This window comes from Myotis nattereri, assembly GCF_964212035.1.
Source record: "Myotis nattereri genome assembly, chromosome: 8".
NCBI classification, from domain to species: Eukaryota; Metazoa; Chordata; class Mammalia; order Chiroptera; family Vespertilionidae; genus Myotis; species Myotis nattereri.
This window is the reverse complement of record NC_138083.1, coordinates 38,257,352-38,276,222: the sequence shown is the minus strand read 5'-3', so window position 1 is coordinate 38,276,222 and position 18,871 is coordinate 38,257,352. Positions and strand designations below refer to the sequence as shown.

At 40.0% G+C, this 18,871-nt stretch overlaps 2 protein-coding genes across 2 annotated transcripts in view; one reads left to right on the top strand and one right to left on the bottom strand.

Moving 5' to 3' along the window:
- RBL1 (RB transcriptional corepressor like 1) overlaps window positions 1-18,871 on the top strand; it is an 83,439-nt gene that overhangs the window by 10,894 nt on the left and 53,674 nt on the right. The window contains exons 3-10 of the mRNA XM_081097092.1: window positions 5,993-6,193; window positions 6,564-6,628; window positions 6,732-6,860; window positions 6,969-7,129; window positions 9,549-9,598; window positions 10,621-10,807; window positions 12,470-12,636; window positions 18,590-18,702. Coding sequence (XP_080953218.1) covers window positions 5,993-6,193; window positions 6,564-6,628; window positions 6,732-6,860; window positions 6,969-7,129; window positions 9,549-9,598; window positions 10,621-10,807; window positions 12,470-12,636; window positions 18,590-18,702 — 1,073 coding nt within the window. The remainder of the gene's footprint in view (window positions 1-5,992; window positions 6,194-6,563; window positions 6,629-6,731; window positions 6,861-6,968; window positions 7,130-9,548; window positions 9,599-10,620; window positions 10,808-12,469; window positions 12,637-18,589; window positions 18,703-18,871) is intronic.
- LOC308523297 (serine/threonine-protein phosphatase 4 catalytic subunit-like) lies at window positions 13,389-15,952 on the bottom strand. The gene has a single exon (XM_081097093.1). The coding sequence runs from the start codon at window positions 14,698-14,700 to the stop codon at window positions 14,293-14,295; it is 408 nt and encodes a 135-aa protein (XP_080953219.1). The 5' UTR covers window positions 14,701-15,952; the 3' UTR covers window positions 13,389-14,292.

Here is an 18,871-nt window from a genome sequence, read left to right as displayed (position 1 = left end):
CTCCTTTTTTAAGTATTGAAAAGTAATTCTCTGCATTCTTTCACAAGTTTTTTACTAACTTGTGATTTACTTTTTTAACTTGTGATTTAAACCAAGATTATTTTCATTTGTTATTTTCATATTGTAGTAGAACCAGAATGAAAATTTAGTTCATGAAAAATTAATTTTTATACATTTTAATTGGAACATTGATGATGTTAATTTTTTACAATGTAAGTTTTTTTTATCTTTTGAGTGCTATTAAAATTCAGTATTGTGCTGCTATTGGGACATATGAGCCATATTTTTTATCTCTGCTCTATAAATTTGTTTTTCTTATTTGTGGGTAATGAAATACACATAACAAAATTTAACTTTTTAAAAGTTTTTGTTGTTTTTTTTAGAGAGAGAGGAACATCGATGAGAGAGAAATCGATCAGTTGCTTCCTACAGGCGCCCCAGCCAGGGATTGAACCTGCAACCTGGGTATGTGCTCTGATGGGGAATAGAACATGCCACTTTTAAAAATATATATATTTTTATTGATATCAGAGGAAGGAAGAAGGAGAGATAGAAACGTCAATGATGAGAGTATCATTGATTGACTGCCTCCTGTATGCTTCCCACTGGGGACCTAGCCCACAACCTGGGCATATGCAAACTCGGGACCCTCAGTCCACAGGCCGACGCTCTATCCACTGATCCAAACCAGCTAGGGCGAACATGCCACCTTTTGGTGTACAAGACAACATTCCAACCAACTGAGCCATGGTGGCCAGGGCATAATTCATCATTTTAACCACTTTTATTTTTTCTTAAAAAAAACACTGCATGGCCTTGCAACAGATAGTCAGTGCCAGGCTTCAGTTTCACTTTTTTAAATCTTTATCCCAGGATATGTTTATTGATTTTTAGAGAGAGGAAAGGAGAGAAGGAGAAACATTGATGTGAGAGAGAAACGTTGATCAGCCGCCTCCCATATGTGCCCCAACTAGATCAAACCTGCAACCTAGCTAGGTATGTGCCCTGACCAGGAATCAACCCTGCAGTCTTCTGGTTTATGGGATGATACTCCAAAAACCAAGCAACCAACCCAGGCAGGGCCCATTTTAACCACTTTAAGTGTAGAGTTCAGTGGCAATAAATGCATTTTTATTGTTGTGCAAACATCTCCAGAACTTTTTCATCTTTCCAAACTGAAACTTCATAACAATTAAATAATATCTTCTTTCCTCTCCTGCTAACCCTGGGTAACCTCCATTCTACTTCCTGTCTCTGTGAATTTGCCTATTCTAAATACACTAATAAAAGACAAACATGCAAATTGACTGAACCTTCACTACGCCTTAAGCCATGCCCATCAGCCAATCAGCAACGATATGCAAATTAACCCAGCCAAGATGGTGGCCAGCAGCCACAGAGGCTTGGTTGCTCCAGTGATGGAGGAAGCCAAACTTCCCGCCTGCCACGGCCGGCTCTGAGTTCCACTCAAGGCAACAAAGTTTCAATTATAGAAGATAAATAAACCCCAGATACCTGCTTTCAGCCGGCCGTGGCCACGGAGCTGGAGCAAGCAGGAGGCTTGGGTTGCCCCTGGCGATGGAGGAAGCCAAGCTTCCCGCCCCGCCCTGGCCGGCTCTGAGCTCCCCTCAAGGCTACAAAGTTTCAATTATAGAAGGTAAATAAATCCCAGAATAAAAAAAGGAAAAAAGGAGAGGCTGGAGGCTTGGCCAGCCTGAAAATTGCCCTCAGCCCCTCACCCAGATTGGCCAGGCACCCCAGTGGGGACCCCCCACCCTAAAGGGGGTGTGGCCAGCCTAAAAACAGCCATCAGTCCCTCACTCAGGCTGGCCAAACCTCCATGGGGTGAGGGTCCCCACTCGGGTGGTGGGGGGTGGGCTTGACCAGCCTGCAAACAGCCATCAGCCCTTCACCCAGGCTGGCCAGGCATCCTAGTGGGGACCCCCACCCTGAAGGGGGTGTGACTAGCCTGCAAACACCCATCAGCCCCTCACCCAGGCTGGCAAGGCACCCCAGCGGGACCCCCACCCTGATCTGGGACACCCTTCAAGGCAAACCAGCCGGCCCCCACCCGTGCACCAGGCCTCTATCCTATATAGTAAAAGGGTAATATGCAAACTGACCATAACAGCAGAAAAACTGGGAATGACTGGTCACTATGACACACACTGACCACCAGGGGGCAGACGCTCAATGCAGGAGCTGCCCTCTGGTGGTCAGTGTGCTGCCACAGGGGGAGCTCTGCTCAGCCACAAGCAAGGCAGATGGCTGCCAGTACAGTGGTGGTGGTGGGAGCCTCTCCTGCCTACTTAGCAGCACTAAGGATGTCCAACTGCAGCTTAGGCCTGTCCCCGCTGGCAAGTGGACATCCCCCAAGGGCTGCCAGAGGGATGTCTGACTGCCAGCTTGGGCCCGATCCCCCAGGGAGCAGGCCTAAGCCAGCAGGTGAACATCCTCCGAGGGGTCCCAGACTGCAAGAGGGCATAGGCTGGGCTGAGGGACCCCCCCTGAGTGCACAAATTTTTGTTCACCGGGCCTCTATTCTCATATAAATGAAATCAAACAGTATTTGCCCTTTTGTCACTGGCTTATTTCACTTGGCATAACACCTTTAAGGAAGGATACAGCATATGAATACTTAGCATAATGTCTTTAAGAAAATGACTGATTTAAAAGCTATGGCAGACCTATATATATTTTTCTCTTTTTAAAAATTAAATTTATTGCAATAACACTGGTTAATATAAATTTTAGGTGTACAACTTTGTAATACGATATCTGTATACTCTATTGTGTGCTCACCACCTCAAGCCTAGTCTCTTTTTGTCACCATAATATCTGACCTCCTTTACCCTCTTTTTCCTCCGCCCACCTCCTTTCCCCTCTGGTAACCACCATTTTGTTGTCGGTATCTATAACTTTGGTTTTTTTGTTTGTTTGTTGCTTTTTGTTTTATATCCCACATATGAGTTGAAACTATATGCAGTTCTTGTCCTTTTCTGACTTATTTCACTTAGCATAATACACTCAAACTTATTTTTTCTAATGAACCTGGAATAGCTTATTCTAGAAAGTAAGGAAGTGCTCAAAAAAAAATGTTGGGGACATATCCAAGGGACATAGGAGCTAATTTGAAAATGTTTCCAGTAGTAGCCAAACCTGGGATAATTTGAGCATCAAAATGAATAGGGACAGTTATGAATTATAATTCACTGAATGAATTTTATACTGATGATAAATAGGGGAGAAGGGAAAGCTCCTTTTTACAGTAGGATGCCAATTAATAAATGTAGAAGAAATGATAGAGTTGGGGCAGGGGGAATCACCATTTTACAACCTCATAGTAATGATTGAGGGAAAAATCTTCAGTGGATGCTAAAACTAGGGAATAGGCCGTAACCGGTTTGGCTCAGTGGATAGAGCATCGGCCTGCCGACTGAAAGGTCCCAGGTTCGATTCCAGTCAAGGGCATGTACCTTGGTTGCGGGCACATCCCCAGTAGGAGGTGTGCAGGAGGCGGCTGATCGATGTTTCTCTCTCATCGATGTTTCTAACTCTCTATCTTTCTCCCTTCCTCTCTGTAAAAAATCAATAAAATATATATTTTAAAAAAAAAATTAAAACTAGGGAATAGAAGTTTGATGAGAAGCAGAATATTTACATAATTACAAAGATTCTCCTCAGTTACTAATTACAAAGGAAAGATAGTATCTTGGAGGTTGCAAACTGGGCAGATCCTACCTAAATCAGGTACAGAGTTATCAATAATAACCAATGGATATGGTCCACTGAGAAGGATATAACATCACTTGTGCAGTACTGTGTCAAAAATACATGGCCTAAATCTAATGGGAGCATGAAACAAACCCAAATTACAGACATACTACAAGGTAAGATCAGTAAAATGATAACAATGTTTAAGTTTTTTGGGCTTTTTTTTTAAACATTTTGATGCACTTTGTTCCAGGTTAGAACAGCCCTTTGGGGGATAGGAATAAATACAATAGATTTATAAGGGGATGTATTAGTCAAGGCTCTTGTTTATTAAAAAAAAAAACAAAAAAACAAAACTATCAATTCTGGCTAATTTGAGGAGAAAAGAAATTTACTAAAAGGATATTGGATAGTTGACAAAGTCTTGAGAATACCTGACAGAGTCTTAAGGATGACTTATAACATTAAACTTGGGAAGAACAAAAGGAGGCTGGCTACACAGCCAAAGAGCTTATCACAGGATACATCTAATAGGGAGGGATACAGTTTGCATGGCCAGCAGTGCCATCCCTGGACATTGATACAGTATTTGCCCCTAAGAGCTGAATATTGTTATTGATCCTACTATAAGAATTTACAACTTCCTCACTTCTCTGAACCACCAGCTCCTGATTCAAAATCCCAAACATATATCAAATCAAGGACCTCAGTTTTTGTGCCTTCACCCTAACTTCCAATGAAGCTGATGTATCTTGTAGAAGGCAAAACTCAAAAAAGTGGGGAATTACCCTAGCCGGTTTGGCTCAGTGGATAGAGTGTCGGCCTGCAGACTGAAGGGTCCCAGGTTCGATTCCAGTCAAGGACACATGCCTGGGTTGCAGGCTTGATCCCTAGTAGGGGGCTTGCAAGAGGCAGCCAGCCGATCAATGATTCTCATTATTGATGTTTCTATCTCTCCCTCTCCCTTCCTCTCTGAAATCAATAGAAATATTTTTTTTTGAAGGGGGAATTCCTTAGACAAGGAAAGGATTTCACATGCTTGAGCATACCCCATTTCCAAAAACAAAGTCCTCCATAAAGGACTAATTTGTCAGTCAAAATATTTAGTAATCTGTCAATTTTATTTCACTACTCTTGTTAAGAATTTAAAGAGACTCTTAGAGTCTCAGATTTCAATCAGCAGGAGGGGAGTTTGAATATCTGTGGACAATTAGTTGATGATGTCTTTCATCACCTTTTAAAAAATATTTTTATAATATATTTATTGATATCAGAGAGGAAGAGAGAGAGAAACATCAATGATGAGAGAGAATCATTGATCAGCTGCCTCCTACATGCCCCCTACTGGGGCTTCCATCACCTTTTTAAAAAAATTACAAGTATTGCCCAGTTGGTGTTGCTCAGTGGTTGAGCACTGACCTATGAACCAGGAGGTCAGGGTTCGATTTCAGTCTGGGTATATGCCTGGGTTGTGGGCTAGATCCCCAGTGGGGGGGCGTGCAGGAGGCAGCTGATCAAGGACTCTCATCATTGATGTTTCTATCTTTCCCTCTCTTTTCCTCTCTCTCTAAAATCAATAAAAACATATTTTTAAAATTACAAGTGCCATTCCATATATATATGTGTTTGTGTGTGTATATATATATACATATATATATATACACACACACTGTTAAATGCACTTTAACACTACAGATTTTCGATCTAAGACCACGCTAACATAGACATAAAAAATGTCCCCATAATTGAATAAGCCAGAAAAGAAAAGTAATAATCTATTAAGTTATTTTCTGGGTATGTACTACCTTCTTAGTTTATATTTAATGGTGGAGCCACACATTGGAACATAAACACTTGAATTTTATTCTGAACCTGTAACTGTCTGATACTTTGTGATCAACTTCTAGAATCCGCAACTTGGGATATTCTGTCTTTCCTCAAACTAATTTTGTAAACTCATCAATCTGTTGACTAACATTAATTTATATTTGGATTATTGTCTAGGTGCTGTAGGTAGATAGGAGTTGTCACTCCCTTTATAGTAGAAGATATGGTATATAATGACCACTTATTCAAAATCTAAATTCCCATGATGATTCTGGGAACCAAAATGATTTCATAGCACTTGGCGAGTGAGGTTTTTTGCCTTTCTTTTCTTTTTTTTTTTTTTTAAATAAATTCAGGCTGTTTAATAAAGATTCGTAGGCATAAATAGAAGTTTTCTTTTCCGTCCATTATATGGACTCATTTTAAAGTTGTTTTTTTTCTATTTGTTTAGTTTAATACAGTTTTTTAGTAAAATGAAGAAGTGGATGGACATGTCAAACCTGCCACAAGAATTTCGTGAACGTATAGAAAGATTAGAAAGAAATTTTGAGGTGTCTACTGTAATTTTCAAAAAATTTGAGCCAATATTTTTGGATATATTTCAAAATCCATATGAAGAGCCACCAAAGTTACCACGAAGCAGGAAGCAAAGGTAAGACCCTTAATCCTTACATCATTGACATAAAAAGTATGATATAAAGTCACTAGGGGTATTTGCATTTTTAAAACTCTACTTTTAAAACTTAAGTTTCTATTAAAATCCATTTATAATTACCCATATCTGGAAATTCAGGGTAATAATTTCACTTACTTTTTTATGTTCTGATTATTTTATGCGTATTGGAAAGGCTTATTTAAGTTTGTTTAAATTTACCAGAGGTTGTCCTTTGTGAGTGGAATTTTATATGTAATTTAACTTTATTATTTGTTATTTATATTTACTGTTTCAGTTTAAATGGCAGCTGTGGAGTGATATTTAGCAAGTTAGTAATTTAAAAAGTACATTTCCCCCCTTTTTTTAGGAGGAGTCCTTGCAGTGTTAAGGATCTCTTTAATTTCTGTTGGACACTCTTTGTTTATACTAAGGGTAAGGTGATACTTTTCAGTGGTTTTACATTTCTTCTGTGGGAACTTGTTGCTATTTGATATTAGAGGTTTCTGGGTTTTGTGTCTCTCTTTTTCTTACAAAGGTAATTTTCGTATGATTGGAGATGATTTAGTAAACTCTTATCATTTACTTCTGTGCTGCTTGGATCTGATTTTTGCCAATGCCATTATATGCCCAAATAGAGGAGATTTGCTAAATCCATCATTTAAAGGTAAGCCCTTATTTATTTTTGAAAACCGATTATCAGTTTTTAGAAAAAGTTTTAAAAACTGACCATATTCTTTCCCCCCCTGTTGCTTTTCATACCCTGTCATACTAGGATTGCCATCTGATTTCCATACTGCTGACTTCAGGGCTCCTGAAGAGCCTCCCTGCATCATTGCTGTACTGTGTGACCTGCATGACGGACTTCTAGTAGAAGCAAAAGGAATAAAGGAGCACTACTTTAAGCCATATATTTCAAAACTCTTTGACAGGAAGGTGCTGTACTTATTAAATGACCAAGATTTTTAGGAGTTAGCAGCAGTAACCTCAAAGGAAGAAATAATGTTTTAACGATTCAGTCTAGATTTCCAGGTTTCAGTCTCTGCCATGTTGCAGAATTGGCCTATAACGTGAGGAACAGCCGTGACCAATTATATATACACTATCAAGTAAAAATGCACTGTCAGAAGTAACAATAGGAGGGTCTGATAAAAAATTATGAAAAACAGGAGGTCGTAAGCTAATTTACTGCCACAATTTGAATAATTTCTATTTACTAGAAGTAGGATGCGTATAACAACTATAGCTTTAATTCTTTGTAAATAGAGCAGAAAATCCTGTATAGTTTTGTAGACACTTGCAGACTATATGCGTGCATTCTAGTTTGTTTTCCTCAAGAATTTACTTAGCTATTTCTATATTTATGAAGTGGCTTATTCCTTTAGGACTCAATTTTTCATTTCCTGAATATTCAGCCTTTTAATCCAGCTACCTTGAGTTATCTCTTTAGTAAAAAAGGGAGTTTGGATTAGGTCATCATGTAGTTCCTCTCTGCCAATATTATGAGATTTTTCTTCAAGCATAAAGTCTTTCCTAACTGGATTCTTTGTCTCTTACACATACTTTTTTTTTTTTTTTTTAATATATTTTATTGATTTTTCACAGAGAGGAAGGGAGAGGGACAGAGAGTTAGAAACATCAATGAGAGAAAAACATCGATCAGCTGCCTTCCTGCACACCTCCCACTGGGGATGTGCCCGCAAACCAGGTACATGCCCTTGACCGGAATCGAACCCGGGACCCCTCAGTCCGCAGGCCGACGCTCTATCCACTGAGCCAAACCGGTTTCGGCTACACATACTTTTGTATTTAGTTTTATATTTCCTAAAAAGTGTGTGTGTGTGTGTGTGTGTGTGTGTGTGTGTGTGTGTGTGTATCATGGCTCTATATGTATGTTAAACATCTTCAGTAAACTTCTAAGGAAATTCAAAAGTTATGTCTGTTATACTCTGCAGAAGAAGCACACTAGCAGCCTCTGAGTATGATGATTGTACATCTTGGTTTCTTTGGATTATTTGGCTTTGTGCTGTTGTCTTAGCACAGGGGTGGGAAACCTTTTTTCTGCCAAGGGCCATTTGGATATTTTTAACATCATTTGAGGGCCATACAAAATTATCAGTTTAAAAATTAGCCTGCTGTATTTGGTCAACCATTTAATTAAATCACCCCTAATGCATTGGCAAGGCCAAATCAAATGATTTCCCACCCCTGTCTTAGCATCATTATTATAGCATCTCCTTTCACCCTAAAAGTATCCTAGTTTGGATAATGGTCCTCCTGCCCATGGGCCACAGGTATTTTGCTTGGTCTTTGTAGGGTGTTATTTATTTCATTTTGTTTTGTTCAATTTTTAATTTCCAGATAAAGACCTTATATATAAAAACCTTTCAAAAATCAGAAGCTATAGCAATATTGGTTTAGAATTTCTACATGACTTTACATGGGTAACTGTTGTCAAGCTAGATGATGGTCACTTCTTTGAAAATTGGAAATACCCTTTCTGCTCTCATCCTTTATGTATATTGACCCCTGACCCTTAGGGCATTTGAGTTTACAACTCCTGATGTGTAATAATCTTAAGTAGTGTGAATACACAAAAGTATTAACAATAGTATAGTTTTCCTCTCACCAATGATAGTACATATGTTTCCTTTGAATCTTTTGCTTGTCTAACACATTCAATATATGTTAGTTTACTTTCACCATAGACAAGTGTTTAAAATTGGATAGCTTTCATCAGAATAAGTATGGAAATTTGCTAAAAATGCTGCCTCAGCCCAGGCCTTGAGGTCCATCAGTTTGCATTTTAAACAAGTTCTCTTAAATGATTCGTATATCACTAAGATTTGGAAACCACTTCTATAGACTGATTTTAAAGTATTTTCAAAACTGACTTTAGCCTGGTTGGTGTGGCTCAGTTGGTTGAGTGTCAGTCATCTTATGCACCAAGAGGTCACTCACTGGTTTGATTCCTGGTCAGGGCACATGCCTGGATTGTGGGTTCAATCCCCAGTAGGGGGTGTGCAGGAGGCAGCTGATCAATGTTTCTATCTCATCAATGTTTCTATCTCCCTTCCTCTCTCTGAAACCAATAAAAATGTATTAAAATTATAGTAAATTTTAAAAGGCAATTTTCTTTTTAAAGAAGAAAAAAACCTTGACTTTAAATGTTTTTTAATATTTTATTTGCATGCTGATTTAGTTTTACTGGTCTGAAATAAATATTTAGTAATTTTGTTTTGTGTTTGTATAATTTATGACAACTGCCAATGTGAAAATTTAGATAAATACTGTTTTTATGTGTGTGCTAATATGCTCAATTATATGATGTCACATAATGACTTTTTCCTCCTAGATTTTAAAAGGAGAATGCCTCCTGGACTTTTCCAATTTTACTGATAATAGGTAAGTATCTACCACTAATGGTATCTAATATAGTATAGGCTGTCAATAATAATTTGTTGCAATTTATTAAGTGAAACATATTCAAGTTCCTACTGCTCTAGTGACATTGAGTGGGTGTTTTCACCAAGCCTTGTTGTCTTTATATTTATTTTGGGGAACCATTGGTACTTGACAGCTACTTTCCAGAGAAAGTCATAAACAGGCCCAACGTCTGCTGTATTTGAGTTTTTATTAATCAAATGTTGGCAAATTCAGAATGTGCTTATATTTCAAAGTCATTATTGCCTCAGTATCTTAATTAGGTTCAACTAGTTTTCAGATTAAGTATATATTCTCTTTCACTCACCTTTCAAAGTAAGTTATTGCTGTGTATGTGAATGTGAAGAATGGTCATCAGGTAGGAGCCTCTGATATCATTAGATGAGCAGACTTAATAAAAATAAGAAGTCACCCTGGCCAGTGTGGCTCAGTTGGGTAGGCATTGTCATGCACCAAGGGATTGCTGGTTGATTCCTGATCAGGGCACAAGCCCAGATTGCAGGCTTGATCCCCAGTAGGGGTGGTGCAGGCGGCAGCTGATAGATGTCTCGCTCTCGCATCAGTGTTTCTCTCTCTAAAAATCAATAAAAAATATATTTTTAAAAACGTAACAACGCTAGCCCTAATCGGTTTGGCTCAGTGGATAGAGCATCGGCCTGTGGACTGAAGGGTCCCAGGTTCGATTCCTGTCAAGGGCATGTACCTTGGTTGCAGGCACATCCCCAGTAGGGGTGGTGCAGGAGGCAGCTGATGGATGTTTCTCTCTCATCGATGTTTCTAACTTTCTGTCCCTCTCCCTTCCTCTCTGTAAGAAATCAATAAAATATTATTAAAAAAAAAAAAAAAAGTAACAACACTAGAAAGTCATCAGCTTTTCCATACTGTGGAGTCTAAATCTATCTTCAAATCAAGATAAATCCATTGTGTTTTATTCTGTTACTTGGTTTTATTCTTGCAGCTTAAAGTAATTTTTTTTTTTTCAGCAAAGCAGTGAACAAGGAGTATGAAGAATATGTTTTAACTGTTGGTGATTTTGATGAACGGATCTTTTTGGGAGCAGATGCAGATGAGGAAATTGGAACTCCTCGAAAGTTCGCTGGTGACACCCCATTAGGGAAACTGACAGCACAGGCTAATGTGGAATATAACCTTCAACAACACTTTGAAAAAGTAATATAACCTAGACTGGCCTCAGTCTTGAATGATCTTTTTCTTTCTGTGTATGATTCTACTAACAGCAGAAGCATCTTTCAAGCTAAATCTTGGGTTTCTTCTACTAATTCATATTTCCCATGAAAGCCTTAAAAGGTAATTTTTAAAACTATGGCATTTAGTATTTTTACCACATTTCTTACTATTTTTCATATTTTGGATATATTTTCCCAGAATGCCTGGGTTTTACAGTAGAGAATGTATCTTGACATAAAGGATTTATGCTTTCTTCCTAATCTTTTTATCACTAGCCACTATTCCACTGCTTTAAAATTTAATTTGCTTTCCTACCCATGATAAACTATGTGCTCTTCCTGTGCTTCAGCTATAAAACTCTGGACTTGATTATTAATAGCCAAGGCTTAATTCTGTATATAATGGATTGGAGGATAAGGTTTAATGGAAAAGTCATTAGTCTAGAACACTGATTTTCAACCTTTTGTCTCATGGCACACATAAATTAATCAGTATAATTCTGTAGCACACCAAAGAAATAAATTTTTTTGCCAATCTGATCAAAAAATTAGTTATACTTTTGATTTACCAAAAAATCCTATATAATAAAAGGGTAATATGCAAATTGACCCTAACAGTGCAACGACTGGTCGATATAATGCGCACTGACCACCAGGGGCAGACGCTTAATGCAAGAGCTGCCCCCAGGTGGTCAATGCACTCCCACTGGAGGAGCTCTGCTCAGCCACAAGCTAGCGCAGTGGTGCTGGCAAGAGCCTCTTCCACCTCCTTGGCAGACGGACATCCCCCAAGGGCTCCCGGGCTACCAGAGAGATGTCTGACTGCTAGCATAGGCCTGATCCCCCAGGGAAGTGGGCCTAAGCCGGCAGGTGAACATCCCCCAAGGGGTCCCGGACTGCGAGAGGGAGTAGGCTGGGCTGAGAGACCCCTCCCCACCCCTCCACCCCCACTCCAAATGCATGAATTTTCGTGCACCGGGCCTCTAGTAATAATAATAATTGCCTACCCTTTTTGCTCCAAAGTGGCTTTTTTTTAAAAAAATCAGGTGCTTATAAGGATTTCTGGTATAATTAAACAGTTAGATACGACCTTTTGCAATGTGGCCAGTGAGTTGAACTCTGTTATATACCTGTATATGTATGGTTCAAGGCAGGGCATTCACGCTGGACAGTATTTGTTGTGTTGGCTGTTGTCAGTTTTTTGAGGGGAGGGGCTGTTATAATTTTTTTAATTTGACAATCTAAAGGAAAAAAGATCAGTGTCCCTGACTAAATAGTCAGGTATTGCATGCTTTAAAAATTCTTGCAGCACACTGGTTGAAGATCAGCTCTGCCATTAACTTCATCAGCTTAAACAGGGTTTTTAACTTCTCTGTGCCTGTTGTCTCATAAGTAAAATGAAAATGTATGTTATTTTTAAGTGAATGTTAGGAAGAGAAAATGAGATTATGCTTTGAAAAAGTGTTACTCAAATTTAAGGATGTTATTAACATAATATTGCTAAAAATTTGGTGGATAACCAGAAGAGGAGGGGAAAAAGTAGCCTACTAAATTTGAATAGAGAAGATGATATACATACTGAATTAAATACATAATAAGGGGGAAGGTAACTTTTTAACCTCACAGATTTTTCTTTTTTTGACAGAAAACATCATTTGCACCTTCAACACCCCTGACAGGACGGCGATATTTACGAGAAAAAGAAGCTATCATTACTCCTGTTGCTTCAGCCACTCAAAGTGTGAGCCGATTACAGAGTATTGTGACTGGGCTGAAAAATGCACCAAGTGAACAACTTATAAATATTTTTGAGTAAGTTCAATACTATTATTTTTCTAAATTAGATTTTGTATTCCATTTTGTATTCAGTATATTCAGAATTCTTAAGATAGTGGATATACATTGGGGAAGTTTTACCATACCATTTCAATCACAAAATATGTTGACATAATATCAGAAAGAAGTACCTATTAAAAATTTCATATCAATATTCCTATTATTATAGACTTTTAAGGTTAGATATATCTGAAAGGTTATTTAGCTCTGACATTCCATTCTGGTAACTATCCCTAAGTTATACATTATTGTTTTTCTTTTTACTTGACCTTAAATGGGTTCAAGCTAAATGTTTATCAAATGGAGGAATTACATATTGATGGTGCAGCCAGAAAATATATTTTTTTGCGGTTGTTTAAAAAAAGACCATTATAAGAACCTGGTGGGATTCGTGAAGATAAAACCCAGGAAAGTTTGGGGCCACCCCTAAGAATGTAGCACCAGGAGTCTCCCACTTCTCACTCAGGTTCTAGCAATTCATTAAAATTACCTTTTAAGTATCCTTACAAATTTATGCTCCTTCTTCTCCAGAAGTATGGAACAATGAGATAGCTTTTCTGATCAGCAGGAGGACACTGATAGCTGGGAAGTTTGATGCTCAGTGATAGCTTTGCTACCTCTGAATCCTGAAAAAGACCCTGTCCTTCAAGAGCAACTGAAGCCCTTTAAAGATGCACAGATTGCCCTTTATCTCCTTGTGTTTATAATTCTCATACCTCTCATCTGAATAGTGGTAACAAATGAGTAAACTAGAGGAGTGCATGTATAATGCATCAGCAGAAATTATGTCTATGAAAGAAAAACAAGCGCATTTGGAATAGGAAATAAAAGAAGTGAAAAAAAAGAAGTAAATCTCTCCCTTCCTCTCTGAAAGCAATAAAAATAAAAAAATAATAATAATGAAGTGAAACTATTGAATAACATGACTAAGGCAGAAAGATTGGGAACATTCTCAGACACTGAAAAATACTACTTATATTCAAGGTCCTCCTGGACACCCAGATGAAAAGGAAATAGAGATCTCACACTGGAAACGATGCATTCCAGATCTAATAACAGGTCCTCCTGTTATTATTTTTTTCTTTTTCTCAAAATTTTTTATCTAAAAACAAACCAAAAAAAAAAAATGAAAAGAAGAAAAACAAAAATTATTGGAAACTTCATGGTTCAGGTGGGGAGAAAGGAGAGGAGCCTCTCCAGAAGAAGTCCTCACCCTCGAAGTGCCCTCTTTGAGGGAGAGCAGCGCTGGGGACAGCCCCCCATGCCCAGCCTCCATCTGGAGAAGAGGGTAGAGTCACAGTGGCCCAAGGGCCAGAGGGACTGGAGGGGGGTGGGGGGCAGGGGACAAAGGGGTCACAGGAAGTAGTCGGCCACAGGCTTCTTGGAGGGGATGCCCCGCGTCTCTTGTGGAGCAGCCTCAAAGATGATAAAATATTTCTGGAGATGCTCATCCAGCTGCAAGATGGCTGCCACATTCCCACAGCAGTAGCAGTAGTCAGGTGCCGACCACACAGTGAGTACAGTCTCATTGAAATGCCACTTGTAACCTTCCATCACCAGTTGGTGGGCACGGAAGATCATGTCAATGTCGTTGGCTGCATTGAACTGAGCCACCACGTCACTGCCAAATAGTTAGCCAGCCCCACAGGGGCTCACACCGCAGCCTGTTGTGTCTTCAGGGTCAGACCAGAGCAAGTCACACATGGGACCATCATGAGGCACCTCCTGCTTTCGGTCAATCGTCTGGATCTGGTCAAGAGTCTGGATGGAGGGGGAGAGGCCCCCGTGCACGCAGAAGATCTTGCCATCAATGATGGCTGACAGGCTGAGGTAGTCAAAGATCTCAGTGCAGTAGCGCCACACGGTCACCAAGCCATATTTACGCAGGCACTCATCATAGAAGCCATAGACCTGTGTGATCTGACGGCTCTCATGGTTGCCCCGGATCAGGGTGATTTGATCAGGATAGCGAACCTTAAGTGCCAGCAGCAGGAGGAACGTTTCAACGCTGTAGAAACCACGATCCACAAAGTCCCCCATGAAGAGGTAGTTGGTCTCAGGTTCTAAAGGTGATTGGAGAACAATTGGCTTTCCTGGAAGTCAAGGATTCTCAGGACTAGTGGAGAAGACTTGGAGACCAGGAAATCCTGGACAAAAAGGCCAGAATGGGGAAAGAAGGAGAAGAAGCATGCTAAGACCAGTACCACTCCCTGATCTTATTAGGCAGAACCCTTTTAGGATCAGGTGGGTTAAGTAGGACATCTTCTGCTACCATTAAAAGGCCCTTCACCTCCAGACAAATCAGCACAACTGATTCCAAGATCCCTTTGTGGTTCCTCCAAACGACCAGGTAGTCAAGCTTCCTCATGGTTTTCTCTCCCGGTCCTGGGTGCTGCTGCTAGGGCCTCTGCTTTCATGCTCAGACCTCTACCTACTCCGTACCCCTGCATCACTATCATCCCCTAACCTGGACACCTTCCATTGGCTGTTCTAACTAGAGCCAGGCTAGGAGTTCACTGACACCCCCTCACCTAGTGTCTTGCTAAACCAGATTAATCCATTGAGTTCTAGAAATTTTATGGGTACTGACTTATGTGGGTTCATTAATTAAGAAACACTATTCTCAACCAACAAGAGGAATGACATAAAAAGAAAATTCATTCAGCATATGTTCATTGTGAACCTCCTGGAACTGGACTTGATAGCTAATAAGATAGCTATTGTGTCTGGCCTTACAGAGCTAATTGTCCTGAAAGATATAGAAATGTAAACAGACAATTATACAGTACAGTAGAGCTATATTGGAGGAAGAATAGGGCTCTATAGGTGCTTAGAGGAGATCAATATTTTTAAATTCCTTAGAATATTAAAAAGATAATTGATTTTGATTTGCATAGTTTACCTTCTTGTTTTCTTAGGCTCTAAATTGCAGCCTTTTTTTTTTTCAAGTTTTATGGTGAGATAAAGTGGAGCTTGGACAGTTCATTCAACACATTTGAACAAAAAAAAAACAAAACTTTTTTTTTTTTTTTTAATTTCCTACTCATTTCAAGCAAAAATTTTTTATCAGGGTGGCTGCAAAAAAAAAAAAAAGAAAAGAAAGAAAGAGAAAAGAAAAACAATTTCATGAAAAAAACAAAACTGATCATTTTTTTATTATAAAAAGTATTTTATGCTTTAATTATCCAGTGTAGGTCCTGGAGAAAAAAGACATATTTCAGTAGCACTAGAGATACTTTGTGTAGGTAAACAAAGGTCTGAAACAATGAAAAGGGAGAAAAGTTACGAAAAGGCAGACAAAAAAAGGAATAAGAGGGCTAGCACAGGATGTGAGGGCGATCTGGCTGCGACATCTGTCACCCCATTGATCGCCAGGGTTGATTCGGCTGATCTGGCTGGCTAGGCGGGTGTCCCCCTCCTCCCTCACCGATCCATGTGCGTCCCTCCCGAAGCTGCGTGCTCGGTCGAAGAGGATGACCTTCCCCCCCGAGGAGAGGACCGGTCTTCGGTCAAGGGTATACCAGTAGCTGCGCTCCCCTGCTAGAACCTCCAAACAAGCTCTCAAGAGGGCTAGCACAAAGATGATGGCATAGGTAAATGTGGCATTCACCTTCTCCCACAGCCACATCAAAATTACAACTAAACCACAGAACAACCATCATTCAGAACAGCCTGAAATCTGGCTGAACAGACGCCCTACAACTAGAGAATTAAAGAAGGCACTTTGAGACGTGGGCAGAGGCCAGAATGGGCTGGTCGGACATCCACATATGGCAGTTAAAAATCAGGAGGAATATCTTGGCAGCGGAACTATCCCAGTGAGGAGCAAAGGGTCCCACCCCTACACCAGACCCTCAGCCCAGGATTCCAATGCCAGAAACAGTAGTCCTCATAACTTCAGGCTGTAAAAGCCAGTGGGGATTGTGGCTGAGTGACACAGAGGCCGCTGAAGTCCCAGGCAGTTCCTCTTAAAGGACCTGTGCACAGACTTACTCAGACTCACTGTCTCTGAGCTCCAGCACTGAGGCAGCAACTTGAAAGGATTCAAGGACATACAGAGAGGAACTAAATTGTCTGGCATCAGGACAACTGGGGCCAGCCTTCTCCCAGACAAAATTGCTGGCAGAGGTCATTGTTCCTTGGCTGAGACCCCCCCCCCCCCCCCCCACCACAGAGCCAACAGGCAGGAGCCATATCTAAGTCTCCATCAACCTGACCAACACTGTTCACCAGTCCTGGTGATACCCCAAGACCTCACTCCACCCAGTTTGCAGTCCCATCCAAGCTGTTTGCAGTGGATTTTCCATATGGCCTGTCCTGGCTCAGGCTTCAGACTTATCCAAATTCTCTCAAACAAGCAGCAGCTGGCCTCATCATGCTCCGTATCTCTGGATAAGTGGCCACAGGCCCAGCACTAGCAGCAGCTTTCCAAGGTTCAAAGCTTGGCCTCCTGGGCACCTCCAAGCCCAACACAAATAGCACCTATCTGCAGATCATTCTGTAACTCGTGTCGGGTGGCCCCAGACAGGGCATAGGCAGCAGTTGACTTTGCACCTCCCAGGAGGCCCTAGAGCCAGTGTACCCGGCAGTCAGCTTCAGACCATGACAGTTTTCAACCCTACCACATCCAAGGGGAGGACTTGGTGAGCACCAAAGCCCCATTGAAGCAAGTCCTGCCCCATAGGGGTGTCTCCTGCACGGCAGCTTTTCTGCTGTTGTCATAGCTGTTCCTCACAGCCAATTGGCCTGGGAGTCAACCCCTCCCAGTGAGGCTCAACTACAACAGGACAGTGCACACAGCCCATGTAGAGGCTCACATAGAAGTCTCAGCTCAGGTGTCTAGTAAGGCTGAGCCACTGGGCCCTTCAGGACACCTACTACACAAGATCACTGTACCAATTCCAGGAGACATAGCAGCTCTACCTAATACATAAAAAACACAGGGAAGCAGCCAAAATGTGGAGACAAAGAAACATGTTACAAATGAAAGAAATGGAAGCAAGCAAACTGCTGGATACAGAGTCAAAACAATGGTTATAAGATTACTCAAGGATCTTAATGAGAGCTTCAAGGAACTTAGCGAGATTCTCAAGGATCTTAGTGATAATGTCAAAGACATGAAAAAGGGCCAGTCAGAAATTAACTAACTGAAATAAAGAATAATTTACAGGGATTCAACAGTAGAGTAGAGGATTCCAAGAATCAAATCAAGGATTTGGAATATGAGGAAGCAAAAACCGCCCAATCAGCAGAGCAAAAAGAAAAAAGAGTCCAAAAATATGAAGACAATTTAAGGAGCCTCAGGGACAACTTCAAATATACTAATATTTGCATTATGGGGATGCCAGAAGGAGAAGAGAAAGAGCAAGATATTGAAAACCTACTTGAAGAAATAATGACAAAAACTTCCCCTAGGTGGTGAAAGAAATAGTTTTGCCTTTTCTAGAATGTCATAAATATAAGCATAATATAGTGGCTGTTGATTCTTCTAATATTGAAATTCCTAAACATAATGTCAAATTATTTCATTTAGAGGCTGTAGACTTGTTTGAAATATGCTAGTTTACATATCTAAGTTGTAGGTCCTTGCTTTTTATCACTTTGAATATTTCTTGCCACTCCCTTCTGGCCTGCAAAGTTTCTGTTCAGAAATCAGCTGACAGTCGTAGGGATGCTCCCTTGTAGGTAACTAACTGCTTTTCTCTTGCTGCTTTTAAGATTATCTCTTTGTCTTTAACCTTTGGCATTTTAATTATAATGTGTCTTAGTGTGGGTCTCTTTGGATTCATCTTATTTGGAACACTTTAGGTTTACAACTGAGACTAAAACTTTGATCATGAAAAACCAAGCTAATTCTTAAAAGAAGAAATGTTGGTAGGCTGGGTTGTTCTTTTTTTCCTGGTAATTGAGTTCCTATTGTATTTTATAGATCTTGTATGCGTAATCCTATGGAAAATATTATGAAAATAGTGAAAGAAATAGGAGAGACTTTCTGTCAACACTATACTCAATCAACAGATGAACAACCAGGATCTCACATAGGTAAGAAGACAAAACTAAAGTTAATACAGCAATAAAAATAGACAGATTGTCCCCCCCAAAAAAGTAGAAATTCAAGTTTTTCCTTCCCTGCTATTCTTTTTTCTTTTTTTCTTTTCTTTTTTTTTTTTTTTTTTTGAGAGAGAGAGAGTGGAGGTGAGGGAGGAGGGTT